The sequence below is a fragment of the Bolinopsis microptera genome, chromosome 7 (assembly GCF_026151205.1).
Source record: "Bolinopsis microptera isolate Bmic1 chromosome 7, MBARI_Bmic_1.0, whole genome shotgun sequence".
Lineage (NCBI taxonomy): Eukaryota > Metazoa > Ctenophora > Tentaculata > Lobata > Bolinopsidae > Bolinopsis > Bolinopsis microptera.
In genome coordinates, this window is record NC_087078.1 from 19,089,233 (window position 1) to 19,104,746 (window position 15,514).

Genomic DNA, 15,514 nt, shown 5'->3' on the forward strand with positions numbered 1-15,514 from the left:
CCAAGACAATCGTTTGATTAAATAATAATGACAAATTATTAAATGAAAAAGATGTAATATTAACCAAACTTATAAATGGTTCCGAATTTTCTCGTATGATCCACATTCGACTAAAAGGACCAGTGAAGATTAACAACACTAAGCGGTCACGGTATTGGTCACTAAATACCGTATTTATCTACAGACTGGGCAGTATAATATTTCTCATGCCAACAGTAGGGGTGGTCGAAGTAAAATATTCAGCACTAATATTATGAGAGTATAAAATACCAGAATTAAAAATCGTAAACGCCTAGATAAAAGGGCTTGGTTATAATTAATGAGGAATTAAATAATAAAATCTTTAGAACGCAGACGACTGCACCTAAAACACTATAGGTTTTAAAGGAAGGGTAAGGCATCGTTATCTTAGAGAAACCAAATAATTAAATGATTGAGAAATAAAGCTAAGATAAACCCACATCCAGAAACGCGGGAGGTAATCTGCGAGGAAATTTTGGATTTTGGAGGAAATTAGGTGCCACAAAGGAAATTTTTAGAAGACCTGACCTTTTTAAAACTTCCTGGATGTGAGAAGGTTAATATTACAGATATGTGGCTCTTATACTATTACTATTCTAAATGTAATGAAATTATTTGATCAAGCTTGACGTTGTAGACGAAATTAATCCTAAAAACAGAACTAACCAAGAGAAGCTAATCTCTAGTTACCATAGTTACACTACTAGTTACCATAGTGTTTGGGCTCCAAATACATTAACTCATCGTTCTAAAAACAGAACCAAGATAAGCTAATTTTTACAGTGTTCGGGCTCCAAATACATTAACTCATCGTTAAAGGCTCTTAGTCATATCTCGAGCGGGTGCAAATTCTCGAAAACCTCCTGGTCATCGTCGACGTTAATATGGTGAAGGATTTTTTACCAAACCGCTATAACTTTTGTGCCGTCTGCTCGCCGTTTATTATTATAGTACAACTTTGTACTTAGTCGACATATATCGCTCGTTCAATAAACCAAATAGACCCAACAATTTTGAACTCAAACACTGTTTGAAACAAACAAAGTGGAAAGGAACCAAGAAATGAAGATAACTATTGCCCTGAGCAGTACGTGTGTAATCCAATACATGAGAACGGGCGGTGCTTAAATTAATGCGACTTAAACTAGTTGTTGTTAAACTAGTTAAACTAGTTGTTGTGACACCACATTACTCTCCGCAAATGCTCGCCCCTAGATTAGTCCGCTTTCTTTTAATGTGAAGTAAGATGGGGACTAGACACGGGAAATGTGAAGTAGGATCAGGACTAGACATGGGAAGGCGTGTGGAATGAAGATCTGTAGTTTGAAGTTGAACGAGCCACAACACGGTGAGATGACTAATGCTGCAACGTTACGCCACTGTGCAGGAGATAGATACTCGGCCGGGGACAACGTTCGAATATTGAATGATAAAGAGGACCCTATCATGTAGACTATATCTAGATCAATCTAGCCTTCTGAATCAAAACAAGTATGATTATGTTGTTACATTGTTCGCTGTAGGTCATTTAATAACGAAGAAATCTTAAACAAGAACATGTTGCCATGACGATGATTAATCAATACTAGAGATCATAAAGTTGGCACGAAAAACCGAAAGGTCTAGGCTATCAGTAGAATAACTAGGATATAATGGTATTAAGATATTGAACATTAGATACTGAACTGAAATGTCGAATCACAGGGATACGACGTATGTATCCTCAATGCGAGATAAAGTTCGTTATCTATCAACCATCCTGGAGAATGCATGAAATTGAACGCAAGGTAAGAGATATAATATCAACTTGCACGATCAGCAACTCAATAACCCGTACAGTGGAAATGGATCTCAATGTTAGAGAGGTGAGACTGGAAATGAAAACAGATTTGCGAGCGTGTTGTGTCACGTGACTAGTTATATCCTCCACTCAGACGCGCGCGTTGTAATAGCGCGCTCTGATTGGCTCCTTGATCGGTCACATGACATGCTTACGTGCATTGATCTTGTCCAATCAGGAACGCGTGTGTGAGGTTTCGCAGTTTGAGTGTGCCCTTTACTGTTTGCCATATTACTGCTGATACTCCATACAACACCGTCCCGTTATCTCTGTAGAATGTATATTAACCCTTCGATTGCTAGCATCATGTAGGACAGATATCAGATGGCGCCTGGCGGAGGGTTTACATTATTACACTACAGTCTACACTCTACCCAAGCTGCTGACCCCAGATATCAGGTATGGTATGTTAAATCTGTCTATTATAATCGTCGTGAACACGTTCAAGTTCTAAAGGTCGAATTTTAACCCATTTCATATGAAGAGTTCTTCAATTTGGAGCAAAATCTACAGTATAACGAATTTTAAACGTCCCGTTGTCGTGAAAATATGTTAAGGATAGGAAATAGGAGACAATGTAACAGTACAGGGTAAAAAGTTATATAGAAATATAATTGAAATGAGGCGATTTTTACACGCATTTAACCATTATAACAACAATTGTAGTACTTCTGTGTATCTTGTTCTGCAAATTAATCAAAATTATAAATTACAAATTCAGCAAAAGTTTACAGCACCAATTAGAAATTCGTAGGACAAGGAAAAAAGCGCTGTAGGTTCCTAAACCAATTTCGGTAGTCTGCTGAACATATCAAGCCATTGTAATGCGACAATACAGCGACATACACCATAAAGTAAAGTAAAATGAACTGTAATGTACGATTATAGTTTCCTTTATGTCAAAGTCAGCGCAAACAAATATAAAACAATGTGTACCAGCCGCCAGGAATAAATTCCGACCTCATTTCTGCAGATGGTGGAACAGCCATAATTTTACTCAAATTTGCAACCGATAGTCGGGATAATTTCTATCAGTTGATGGTGGTCCGTGGTATAGACTTGTAGTATATTATAACGATTCATTGTTGTAAATGTAATGTATCAATATTCGATAATATAATATCATTAATAATACATTATTGTTATAAAATATATAAAATGATTTAGCACATTGAAGCATTGACATGCATTTGTAATTTTGTGTCAAACTCAGGACTAAATCTATGGTAGTACTAGTAACTACCTCTCTCGAATAACACAAAGAGTAAATCGCAACCCATGCTCTATTGCAGAAGAATATACTGATGCACTTAATAACTATTCATAGTAATAAAGTGAATAGAATGGTCTCGACCTCTCACCGATTCCTAGAGCAATCCGACGTATTTTCAGTCTAGACTGTCGGGTTTCGGGTATTTAATTTGTACTTCCTCGCCGCACTCTGCACCCAGCTTTTTGGCTCATATAGTACGTGTAAATATAACCAGTTTTATAGAAACCGTTTTACTGTCTCGCCGAAAAGTAGATCTGTATTTAACACATAGCTAAAATCATCAGTATAAAGGGTATAATCTAGTAGCGGGGTATACTTGATATAAAGGGTATAATCTAGTAGCAGGGTATACTATAGTAGCAGGGTATACTTGATTAAAGATATCAGTATAAAGGGTATAATCTAGTAGCAGGGTATAATCTAGTAGCAGGGTATACTTGATTAAAGATATCAGTATAAAGGGTATAATCTAGTAGCAGGGTATAATCTAGTAGCAGGGTATACTTGATTAAAGATATCAGTATAAAGGGTATAATCTAGTAGCAGGGTATACTTGATTAAAGATATCAGTATAAAGGGTATAATCTAGTAGCAGGGTATACTTGATTAAAGATATCAGTATAAAGGGTATAATCTAGTAGCAGGGTATACTTGATTAAAGATATCAGTATAAAGGGTATAATCTAGTAGCAGGGTATACTTGATTAAAGATATCAGTATAAAGGGTATAATCTAGTAGCAGGGTATACTTGATTAAAGATATCGGTATAAAGGGTATAATCTAGTAGCAGGGTATACTTGATTAAAGATATCAGTATAAAGGGTATAATCTAGTAGCAGGGTATACTTGATAAAGATATGCAACGTTTACCACTGGAGCACCAAAAATTGTCACGCAATGTTATATTTTCCATGACAACAATTTCGCTACCTACCTATTTTGGCCACTGAAAACTGTGTCGATATTCTTATCTCTTAGAGTCACAGAGTAGGGACATCAAAATGGTTATTTTCAGCATTTCCCTTATCCACAAAGTACGTTTAAAAAAAGCCAAAATATTTGTATAATACAATGTGACCTGCAGCGACTACAAACACACGTCCCAGAGTTGAATTTAATTTTCGGGTAGCAACCCTGCTGATCTATGTCATGTTTTAGAATTACAAGGTAAAATAAGTGAATGTTTCTGACCAGCGAGTAACAGTCCATGGTGCAGCTTGCAAGTTCTACTTCAAAAGACATTGTGAAACTACGATTAGGAAAGAGAGTATCTTCTTCCGGCATCATCCCCCTGGAGGGTTGTCACGCCCAGAGTTAGACAAACTGTCTGCTGTCCTCTTGTGGGTCAACCACTAACAGGTCCACCCCCCCCCCCCCCCCAACCACTAACAGATCCACCCCCTTAAAAATAAACATATTCTTACGCATTAAAGCTATCGTCGCAACGTTGATCTTGCCCGGTTCAATAATTTAAAGCTAAACCTAAGATTTACCGTGATAAAAATGTAACACCACAGGAAAAGAATACAACAGTAATAAGATCTAACAAGATCTTGCCTTGCCGTGTTTCCTAGGGCTGTCGCCAATGTTGGTATTTGTAAGATTCTGTAACTTTTTGACCCGACAAATAGCGTGTCATCTGCATCGCTTTGTGTTTCACTTTTACCAAAATCAGGCCAAAAGATTACAGTGCCACGAACAGTAGGGACTGTAATAATTGTATTAACTGTAACATTCTACTTTAGTACTAATTCATGCTCTGGAGGAGAGTCAAGTGTCAGAGTTTGACAATGTTTGACACGTGAAGTATCTCGGAGCTGCGTCCACACTTCTCGGAAAGAAGACCCAAATATACCGGGCCTGTTTCTGATCCTAAAATACTGGATTTATGTATAATTCAGATACTACCAGTACCACTATTTAGTATTTACCCTCCATTTGACGGACATTTTTGCCTTCCCTTGATAGACTCGCTAAATGGGGGGTCTGATTGTACAGTAGTAGTATAGTAATAGTGTAGTACAGGGAACCAGAATAATCTATCAAAACTACTAATTGCTTTTATAATCCGAAAAATATGGTTTAAAGGAAAATCATTTTGATCAGGGAGACCATTACGTCAAACAGAGTAACCGCATTTAGATTTTAGAGGGCGAAGTTAGGTAATGATTTCTGTGGCTGACCATTTAACCGCTGGGCCGGTAATCCACAGTCCACACTTGACAAATTCTCAAACAAATTAGGAGGCAACTTACTTGCTATATATACTTGAGACCCCTTAATTACAGCAAGCTTAAATTCCTGAGGTAGCACCATAACAGAATAGCAATTTGTGAGAAATCAAAAATTGATAGGGACTTGAAACTTGGTATGCATAAATTCGACACATATTGACAAAATGTGATCAATATGCTCCTTCATAATATTTTGTATCATTTCTCAAAAAAGTCACCCTGTATATGTTAGCTTCAGCGCAGCTTCTTTTTAATTTCGCCACATGATTTCTGAAATTAAGAAGTTGCCCTTGGTGTGACACGTGGTGTGACACGTGGTGTGACACGTGTTGTGACACGTGGTGTGACACGTGGTGTGACACGTGGTGTGACACGTGGTGTGACACGTGCCTGTCAAGAAAGTGTGTGCATATTCAAATTCTTGGGCCGGTAATAGTCGAGAAACCATCAAAGTCAAACTATGGTTACTTTAGTATTGGTAATAAACTAGAGTCAAAACGGTAATAGTGGTGGGGAAATTACCCTATCGTTGTTTTCAAGTATTCGGCATTAATTGGTAAGGTGCAGCTGAACGTTTTTATGAAGTTCTGTATAGTAATTATTTAATAGCCACTTCTAAAGATGCCAAATAATATAACTCAAACTTTACCGAAACAAAGCAGGGGGTTCAACTTAAGAAGCTACTTGTCTGCTGAGCATGCATTCATTATGCTGTTCTTAAATTATACTAGAAGGCTGAGGTAAAATGCTATGCGTAACCAAATATAATTGTAGAATTGTATTATATAAATTATAAAATGGCCGAACAAATTAAAACGATAAATTAAAGTATAGCTGAAATATTCAAGAAATGTTTAATGAGAATATGAGAATGAGGCTTCAGGTTCTTGAAAACACAAGACATTACTAATTAGTAAGTAGTAGACATTGTTTTGATAAATTGTACTAATAAACTAATTACTAAACAGCTCTTACTGAAACACAATCATACAACTGATTTAGATAATAAGTTAATCGAATTACATAAAGTTCAAACTCCGATTGAACCATTGGCTCGAATATACGGTAACATAGTTCCATCAAGTTTCTATTTGACCCGTTTTGCACGAGGTGAGTGAATCACAAGATATATTTCATCTCTCTGAATTGTCCAACAAAATGGTTGCTATCTTCAGTTTCACTTATAGATTCTGGCATTCTTCTAGCAGAGTACTAACCCAGCCAGTACATCTTCAGTCTTCTCTTCTCTTCCTCTTACCACCTAGTTGCTCAGGGAAATCAGAATTTCAGTCGCTGATATTGCACCGCTGCATAAGTTGCTCCGTTGAAACATGAAGTGAGAACTCAATTCTCGACCCATACACTGTTCAGACTGATGTTAAAGTGTTTTGTTTGTCCATCCCCAACCGGCTGCTAAGCTCAATGTTGTCAGGGTGACAACAGGGAGTCTGTTCGTCTCCAGGGTAACGGTAGAGGCACGGCTCTCTCTTATCTTGGCTGGGTGAGTACTCTGTTACCGGACTGTAGTATTCGTCAGATTTAACTCTGCTTATTCTGATCGTCTCGTACAAGTGCTGGTCTGGCTCAAGTGTTTCATACCTGGGAGAGAATAGTGGTTAGAGAGTTATAGTTGGGAATGAGGTAGTTGTCTGTTCACAGATCGCCCTCTAAACTTACAAGGAAATATTTCCTGTAGATCCTTGGTATATAAGCAACATTTGACAGAGCATAGTGTGGAGTGAGCTATGTGCCCATCCTTGGAGAACCCGGTGGATGTCCTTGTTGTACGGCAGTGTTAAACAAGGAACTGAAACCGAGGGGTTCCGTTCAGGCCCTTCACACTTTGTTTCTGTCTAGTTCTAATGTACCGTCACAATAGTGACTTTAATATATTGAATGAAATGGATATTGGACGGTTCATGTTCAGCGTATTAGCACTATAACTTCGTCATTATAATTCCACTTCGTTATAAATCTCACGCTTGTGCTTGATTGTTATTTCGAGAAAATGTGTTGCTTATAAGCTACTTACGTATTACAGGCATTCATCTGAGAGTCATTTCTTTGGACTGGTCTGAACATGGACGTTTTTCTTCGTATGATGTACAACAAAACTAGACCTAGTGGGAATTATAGATGGTTAGTTACGTTAACAACTTGGAAACTAGACCTAGTGGGAATTATAGATGGTTAGTCACGTTAACAACTTGGAAATTCATAATAATAACATCATTTGATAACTCCTGAGACCAGATAATTCACTGATAATTATATGTCCAGTGGTTTAAATTATATTCCTTTATTTTTGTGAAGTAAAGTTCCTAACAATACTCAAAGAACACGAAGTACCAGTTCAATGTTTAAGTTTTAATACAATTATTAAATTACCAAATTAATTACCGAATGTGTTTAAATTACCTAGAGTAATGAGACAGAGCACCATACAGGCTAGAACAACTAACAAGATGGAGTTTGTGTGCACTTTAGTCTGATGGATAGGATCTGCAATGACTGGAGCTGAGCTTCTAACCACCTGGAAGGGAAAATAGGGTTCAAGGTTTATTAAGTGGGATCTATGTAAAAACTGACAGATAACTGAAATTATCTTGGTGGCATCCAGCTGTTTTTAAGCCCCTCAATGAATCGCATACACGAAATAATAAGAAATTGTCTCCTAAATAATATTCTATCCGGATATTACAATGAGGACAATCTTTCGGGTATAGATTTATTTTTTCATAGATTTTATTTTTTACAGGGGGAAAGTGTGATGTTATATTTATATCTAATGATATTATTTTGTAGGAATGTCACTTAATGTCTGATTTTCCAAAACTACAACACTTCACAGTACGCACCTCTATCTGTTGTGGTGTAGAGTAGTTACTGAGTATGAGGCGTTGCATCACCACCTCTGATACGTCAACGGTGGATTGGTCTCCGCGCTGCTCTACAACTAGGTACAGTTTACCTGGGGAGACAAGATGTTATTAATGGGGATCTCAAATCTTACATCTTTACCAATTCAGTGGTTTAAATTGAGCTAAACAATCCGTTAGATTCTTGTATTTTGTCTCCGTGTGGTTATGTACCTTACTCGGGAATATTATAGCGGGGTAATTTATGACTGGTAAAATTAATGACCGGGAAAAATATGGCGGAATTTTCCAAAACCCACCAAGCATCAAAATGTATTACTATTAGTTTACCTTACTCGGGAACATTATAGCTGGTTAATTTATGACTGGGAAAATTAATGACCGGGAAAAATATGGCGGAATTTTCCAAAATCCACCACTTTATCCCAGTCATAATATTCCCGAGTAAGGTAACCATAATCTGATAATCAGACATACCTTGATCAATGCCCATTTTGAGGTTTTGCGGAATGCTCAGATGAGAGAGAATTGTGGAGAGTTCAAGTTGGAGTTGCCTGTAGGACTTCTCATAATTAACTGGAACTGTCATGAGAGAACCACAGAAAGGACAACACATGGTGGGAGTAGTTACTGAGAGGGGGGGGGGATGTTAGCTTGTCAATATGGAACATATTTCTCTCTTTTTATCCGGGTTTTAATTATCAGTTTTAAAGAGATTCATCGTAATTTGTCTACTGAAACAAGTACTTAACTGCTAAGTAAAGTGTTATGTTAATCAGGTTTAAAGAACTCACCAGGGTAATCACAGAGAAGAGGAGACCTACAGGTGGTTCCATTACAAGAAGCTTCATTCCCACACTCACACCCACTCCTTGACTTGCAGTAGGAAACATCACTCAGCACGAACGAAGATAACATCCTCAGCTCATTTCTTCCATCAGGAGAGTTGAGCCAGTCATGGACTTGGTCTCTGGAGAGATGCTGTCCTCCGTAGCTGACTGCCCCCACTTTGACTGGGGAGTGTAGTTCTGCTCTCATTTGGCGGTGGGGAACTTCTATGATGTCGTTCTGACCTGGGATTATCGGATTTGTTAGAAAAGCAGTTAGAGGCTTAACCTATGCGAGATTCTCAAGAAATCCCTACCTTTAATTCATAGATAAGTTTAAATTCCAACTGTCCATTTTATCGAAAATGCGATGTTAAAAAACCAACTTACAAGGTATTCTGTGGATATCGAGAAGGTCCAAATCGTCCAGGTCACCATCTGCCTCCCAGTTCTCTACAGACAAGAAGTCGTCTCTAGCTGCTTCGTAAAACTTTATGCTCTTATCCACATCGTTACAGTAATTTCCACCCTGCCCGAACGCAACTTCTGAAAAACTATCAAAGACAATCGCACTGTCGCCTCCAAAGGATATTTCAGCTATGTTGGCCTGGGCTGCTATGGTGAGAATCTGGTTTGGTTCTATAAGAGCTCCGTCACAGCCGCTTGGTAATCCTGCAATAAGATAAATTATAATTCTCTGGAAATTTTAGATTAGAATTAGAACGAATTTGGAAGTTCCAGTGGGCAACTCATATTTAAATTATTTTTAGAATCGATGTAATAAAATTATTGGAGCACAACACTAGGATTCCAGGAAATCTAATAATACATGACTGATAAAGTGTAAGTAGAGAACTAGAATAACTCACCATTATTCCAGTTGTTGGGTTCACTCCAGGTTGCCTCCCCCACCCATCTCTTGCGGGCTGTATCAGTTCCGCTGATCAGCTGCAGTGCCAGCAGAGACTTTATCATTAGGTTAAATGTCATTCTGAGATTAATAAGTGGGTTAAATCTTGAAATTATTATGGTGTTATGCTATAATTTGTTGTGTTTTGTTCATCAACTGCTCTTGCAGAATTTGCAAACTAGAAAGCTGACGAAAACTCAAGTACGGCTTTAAAACGATCCTGAATTATGAGGATTCATTTGAGTATCAATGACCAAAACATATCAATGTAATTAAATCTTGGAACTGACAGACAGATTTGGTCGGAGCTAAAAAGCAAATACGCTTTCAACAACTGCACTTCAAAGGTGCTTTTAGTAAAGAAACAAAATTCAGTAAAACTTTCGTTACCTCAACAATAAGCCGCCATGGAAGCCATAAAAAGCTCATGAACAAAAAATTTGTTTGGTGACCACACTGCGACGAAAATAGAACTGATATCCAGCACATATTGTAGTCATAAGTGAAAATGGATAACAGTTGTCTCAGTTGACAAAGGGTGACACATCAGAAGTAACATGCCATGAACTGACCAGGAAACTGATCCTTACCAGGTGAAATATGGTGAAATGTGGTGAAATGTGGTGAAATGTGGTGAAATGTGGTGAAATGTGGTGAAATGTGGTGAAATGTGGTGAAATGTAGTGAAATGTAGTGAAATGTGGTGAAATGTAGTGAAATATGGTGAAATGTGGTGAAATGTAGTGAAATGTAGTGAAATGTAGTGAAATGTGGTGAAATGTGGTGAAATGTAGTGAAATGTAGTGAAATGTGGTGAAATGTGGTGAAATGTGGTGAAATGTGGTGAAATGTGGTGAAATGTGGTGAAATGTGGTGAAATGTGGTGAAATGTGGTGAAATGTGGTGAAATGTAGTGAAATGTAGTGAAATGTGGTGAAATGTAGTGAAATATGGTGAAATGTGGTGAAATGTAGTGAAATGTAGTGAAATGTAGTGAAATGTGGTGAAATGTGGTGAAATGTAGTGAAATGTAGTGAAATGTGGTGAAATGTGGTGAAATGTGGTGAAATGTGGTGAAATGTGGTGAAATGTAGTGAAATGTAGTGAAATGTGGTGAAATGTAGTGAAATATGGTGAAATGTGGTGAAATGTAGTGAAATGTAGTGAAATGTAGTGAAATGTGGTGAAATGTGGTGAAATGTGGTGAAATGTGGTGAAATGTGGTGAAATGTAGTGAAATGTAGTGAAATGTGGTGAAATGTAGTGAAATATGGTGAAATGTGGTGAAATGTAGTGAAATGTAGTGAAATGTAGTGAAATGTGGTGAAATGTGGTGAAATGTGGTGAAATGTGGTGAAATGTGGTGAAATGTGGTGAAATGTGGTGAAATGTGGTGAAATGTGGTGAAATGTAGTGAAATGTAGTGAAATGTGGTGAAATGTAGTGAAATATGGTGAAATGTGGTGAAATGTAGTGAAATGTAGTGAAATGTAGTGAAATGTGGTGAAATGTGGTGAAATGTAGTGAAATGTAGTGAAATGTGGTGAAATGTGGTGAAATGTGGTGAAATGTGGTGAAATGTGGTGAAATGTGGTGAAATGTAGTGAAATGTAGTGAAATGTGGTGAAATGTAGTGAAATATGGTGAAATGTGGTGAAATGTAGTGAAATGTAGTGAAATGTAGTGAAATGTGGTGAAATGTGGTGAAATGTGGTGAAATGTGGTGAAATGTGGTGAAATGTAGTGAAATGTAGTGAAATGTGGTGAAATGTAGTGAAATATGGTGAAATGTGGTGAAATGTAGTGAAATGTAGTGAAATGTAGTGAAATGTGGTGAAATGTGGTGAAATGTAGTGAAATGTAGTGAAATGTAGTGAAATGTGGTGAAATGTGGTGAAATGTGGTGAAATGTGGTGAAATGTAGTGAAATATGGTGAAATGTGGTGAAATGTAGTGAAATGTAGTGAAATGTAGTGAAATGTGGTGAAATGTGGTGAAATGTGGTGAAATGTGGTGAAATGTGGTGAAATGTAGTGAAATGTAGTGAAATGTAGTGAAATGTGGTGAAATGTGGTGAGATGTGGTGAAATGTGGTGAAATGTGGTGAAATGTAGTGAAATGTAGTGAAATGTAGTGAAATGTAGTGAAATGTGGTGAAATGTGGTGAAATGTGGTGAAATGTGGTGAGATGTAGTGAAATGTAGTGAAATGTAGTGAAATGTGGTGAAATGTGGTGAAATGTAGTGAAATGTAGTGAAATGTAGTGAAATGTGGTGAAATGTGGTGAAATGTGGTGAAATGTGGTGAAATGTAGTGAAATGTAGTGAAATGTGGTGAAATGTAGTGAAATGTAGTGAAATGTAGTGAAATGTAGTGAAATGTAGTGAAATGTGGTGAAATGTGGTGAAATGTGGTGAAATGTGGTGAAATGTGGTGAAATGTAGTGAAATGTGGTGAAATGTAGTGAAATATGGTGAAATGTGGTGAAATGTAGTGAAATGTAGTGAAATGTAGTGAAATGTGGTGAAATGTGGTGAAATGTGGTGAAATGTGGTGAAATGTAGTGAAATGTGGTGAAATGTGGTGAAATGTGGTGAAATGTGGTGAAATGTAGTGAAATGTAGTGAAATGTGGTGAAATGTAGTGAAATGTAGTGAAATGTAGTGAAATGTAGTGAAATGTAGTGAAATGTGGTGAAATGTGGTGAAATGTGGTGAAATGTGGTGAGATGTAGTGAAATGTAGTGAAATGTAGTGAAATGTGGTGAAATGTGGTGAAATGTGGTGAAATGTGGTGAGATGTAGTGAAATGTAGTGAAATGTGGAGTTTTATCATATGAAGTATCACCATACTTCATGCGGTAAAACATGGTGATGTTGTTATGTCGTGTGTGTTTTGAGCTTGACAAGGAAATACTAACCACCACCACTAGCTGTGTGTACAATGCTAATATGTGTGGTAATGCTACCTACTTACTGGCGCGTATAACTTCACTGTAACTGTAACTGCACTGTAACTACTTTACTTGCTGCTTGTGACCACTGTGGTACTGTCGCTGTGATTCTTCCCGTGTGAATATACCTGATAAGATGCCATACCAGTGTAAGTGACAGTTTATTGTGAAATTAACTGGCGATTGTTCAAAATCTTCCAGCAGAACTTTTAGGCAAAACAAACAATGAAACCACAACCAAACATACAGACTGAGCAAGAATTCAAAACATACCAAGATCAAAGATCATGCAAAAAATGAGAATTAAAATGGCTTCCAACGTCAAATAGTTACATTTAATTTTAAGGTTAAATATAGTAGAGCACGTAAACGACTACCACATATTCTGACTGGAACTGGAACCTCAATATTCTATAATGAGAAAACTCGGTTCCATCTCCAGACGACTCAACAACCTCCATTCCCAGGCATGGAAGTGGTAGTAGTTTTACTGGAAGTTGACGGCGCCATTCTATTGGTTGGTTGGTGATGGTTCAACCATTCAGTTGCAGAAATTAACGGGTTGATGACGTCTGTGGTACTAAGTAGTGGTATGGTGGTGTAGTGGTGACCTGCTCTCATTCTGGAATCATTTAAAACGCTCTCATTTTAAAGCTGCGTGACAAGGGGGACTGGGTAACTACGTGCTATTGTCTGGGAGAGAATTATCGCTAGACATGATATATAATAAAGGGGCACTGGGTAACTACGTGCTATTGTCTGGCAGAGAATTATCGCTAGACATGATATATAATAAAGGGGCACTGGGTAACTACGTGCTATTGTCTGGCAGAGAATTATCGCTAGACATGATATATAATAAAGTTGATGTACCACTACCATACGGCGACAGTTAAATCTCACCTGCATTAGAATTTAGCATGGTCATAATACTTTTAAAAATGCAAGTCAGATTATAGGAACGATTAAGATAGGTACAAGCTAAAACTCTTTAATGCCAGTTTAGTTACTAGTGCTCAGCAGAATAAACGATAATGATTGTTAACAAGCGATGCTATGCAAGAGTAAAAGAGCTCGAGACCGACCACAATTAAAGCTGGCAATCGTGCTACAATCAAACTACAATCATGCTGGCTGTACAATGAGAAATAAATGAGAATAATGAATCTCGTGCTGGCGGCACCACCTACTCCTCCGCAAGCAACCCTACTCCGCAAGCACCTACTCTACTGCAGGAGAGAGCCGTACGACTAATCAAAACAAAAAAAGCAACAAGCACTTCTAGAAACTCCCAACGTCGGATACGACGGCAGTTCTACAAGCTTAACAAGATCACTGAAACTACTTTCTCTGATTTGACGCGGTAGATAGCTGGTTGTTTGTGTGCTCTGTGAGAATAGTGAGGACGGCTGGTGGTTGCTGTTATATGCTAGGAAGAGTGGAATTAGTGCTGGTTGGTTCCGATTGCGAGGAGAACTTGAGAGGTATATGTGGCGAGTTGGATGCGAGAATGGAGACGTAGTGCGGAACGTCACAACACGTGAGAACACGTGAGTTGAGAAGTTGAGATCGGGGGATCAATTAGCAATGGAGTGACTTGAGACAAGAGGTCAATTAGCAGAGGAGATCACTTGGTTGTGACGAGAATAAACGTGAACGGAGAAGTGAAGAAAGGGATCAATCGATCACGTATTCCTAAAGTAAGTAATCTTAGGTATATTGGATGCTGAGACTGGAATCTTATCTCCTTATCCGATACAAGGTATCATTAATGTAAGTATGGAATTTGGTGTCTTATCTCCTTTTCCGATACATAGAATTATTAATGTAATTTTGCAAGATGCTCATTGCCATAATCATCATAATGATAAAGTTTACCGCAGGTCCAACAACATTATCAGGTTAAACTTGGACCTGTTAATTGAGCCAGGTTAGGAAGCAGTAAATCTGCACGGTCATTCCTTGCGCAGGAAGTTCCTTCCTCGGGTAATTCCTTGCTCAGGAAGTTCCTTGCTCAGGAAGTTCCTTGCTCAGGAAGTTCCTTCCTCGGGAAGTTCCTTCCTCAGGAAGTTCCTTCCTCGGGAAGTTCCTTCCTCGGGAAGTTCCTTCCTCGGGAAGTTCCTTCCTCAGGAAGTTCCTTGTAGACCTAATAGAGCTAGGTGGGAAGTATTTAACAGTTTAAAAACTTATGCTTATATATTTATTAAGCTTATAACAACCTGCCACATGCTATCAAAATAATTTATTGGGTTCTTTTTTACCAACTGCTGAATGCCTAAATTTTGTCTCCTTAATGAAGTTGTGCAATGTGCAATGTGCTAATTGAGTATGTGATCATTTTTAACACGACGTAGGATGCTGTACTTGTGAAATATATCGAATAATGGGAACATGAACTTACTCAGTCTAATAAATAACTATTCTACAAGATTCGCAATGATATCCATGATAAGTATGGAAACTGGTAAGGAGGTGTACCTTATCTTCCTGACACGTGACCTTATCTTCCTGACACGTGACCTTATCTTCCTGACACGTGACAGCGATTAACCAATCAGCTTTATCACGGATCAACC

The 15,514-nt window shown here is 37.9% G+C and overlaps 1 protein-coding gene across 1 annotated transcript; it reads right to left on the reverse strand.

Annotated features, from left to right (window-relative positions):
* Positions 1 to 6,194: 6,194 nt before the first annotated feature.
* LOC134818264 (uncharacterized) lies at positions 6,195 to 10,069 on the reverse strand. Its single transcript, XM_063827755.1, has 8 exons — positions 9,945 to 10,069; positions 9,466 to 9,747; positions 9,043 to 9,321; positions 8,726 to 8,878; positions 8,228 to 8,340; positions 7,788 to 7,902; positions 7,402 to 7,489; positions 6,195 to 6,968 (listed from the first exon to the last, which is right to left on the reverse strand). The coding sequence occupies exons 1-8, from the start codon at positions 10,063 to 10,065 to the stop codon at positions 6,737 to 6,739; spliced, it is 1,383 nt and encodes a 460-aa protein (XP_063683825.1). The 5' UTR covers positions 10,066 to 10,069; the 3' UTR covers positions 6,195 to 6,736.
* Positions 10,070 to 15,514: the final 5,445 nt, after the last annotated feature.

Coding starts and splice junctions, on each gene's coding strand:
- LOC134818264 (XM_063827755.1), bottom strand. CDS start 10,065: ATGACATTTAACCTAATGATAAAGTCTCTGCTGGCACTGCAGCTGATC. Junction 9,322..9,465: donor CGATATCCACAGAATACCTT/GTAAGTTGGTTT, acceptor CGATAATCCCAG/GTCAGAACGACATCATAGAA. Junction 7,490..7,787: donor GCTCTGTCTCATTACTCTAG/GTAATTTAAACA, acceptor AATTCCCACTAG/GTCTAGTTTTGTTGTACATC.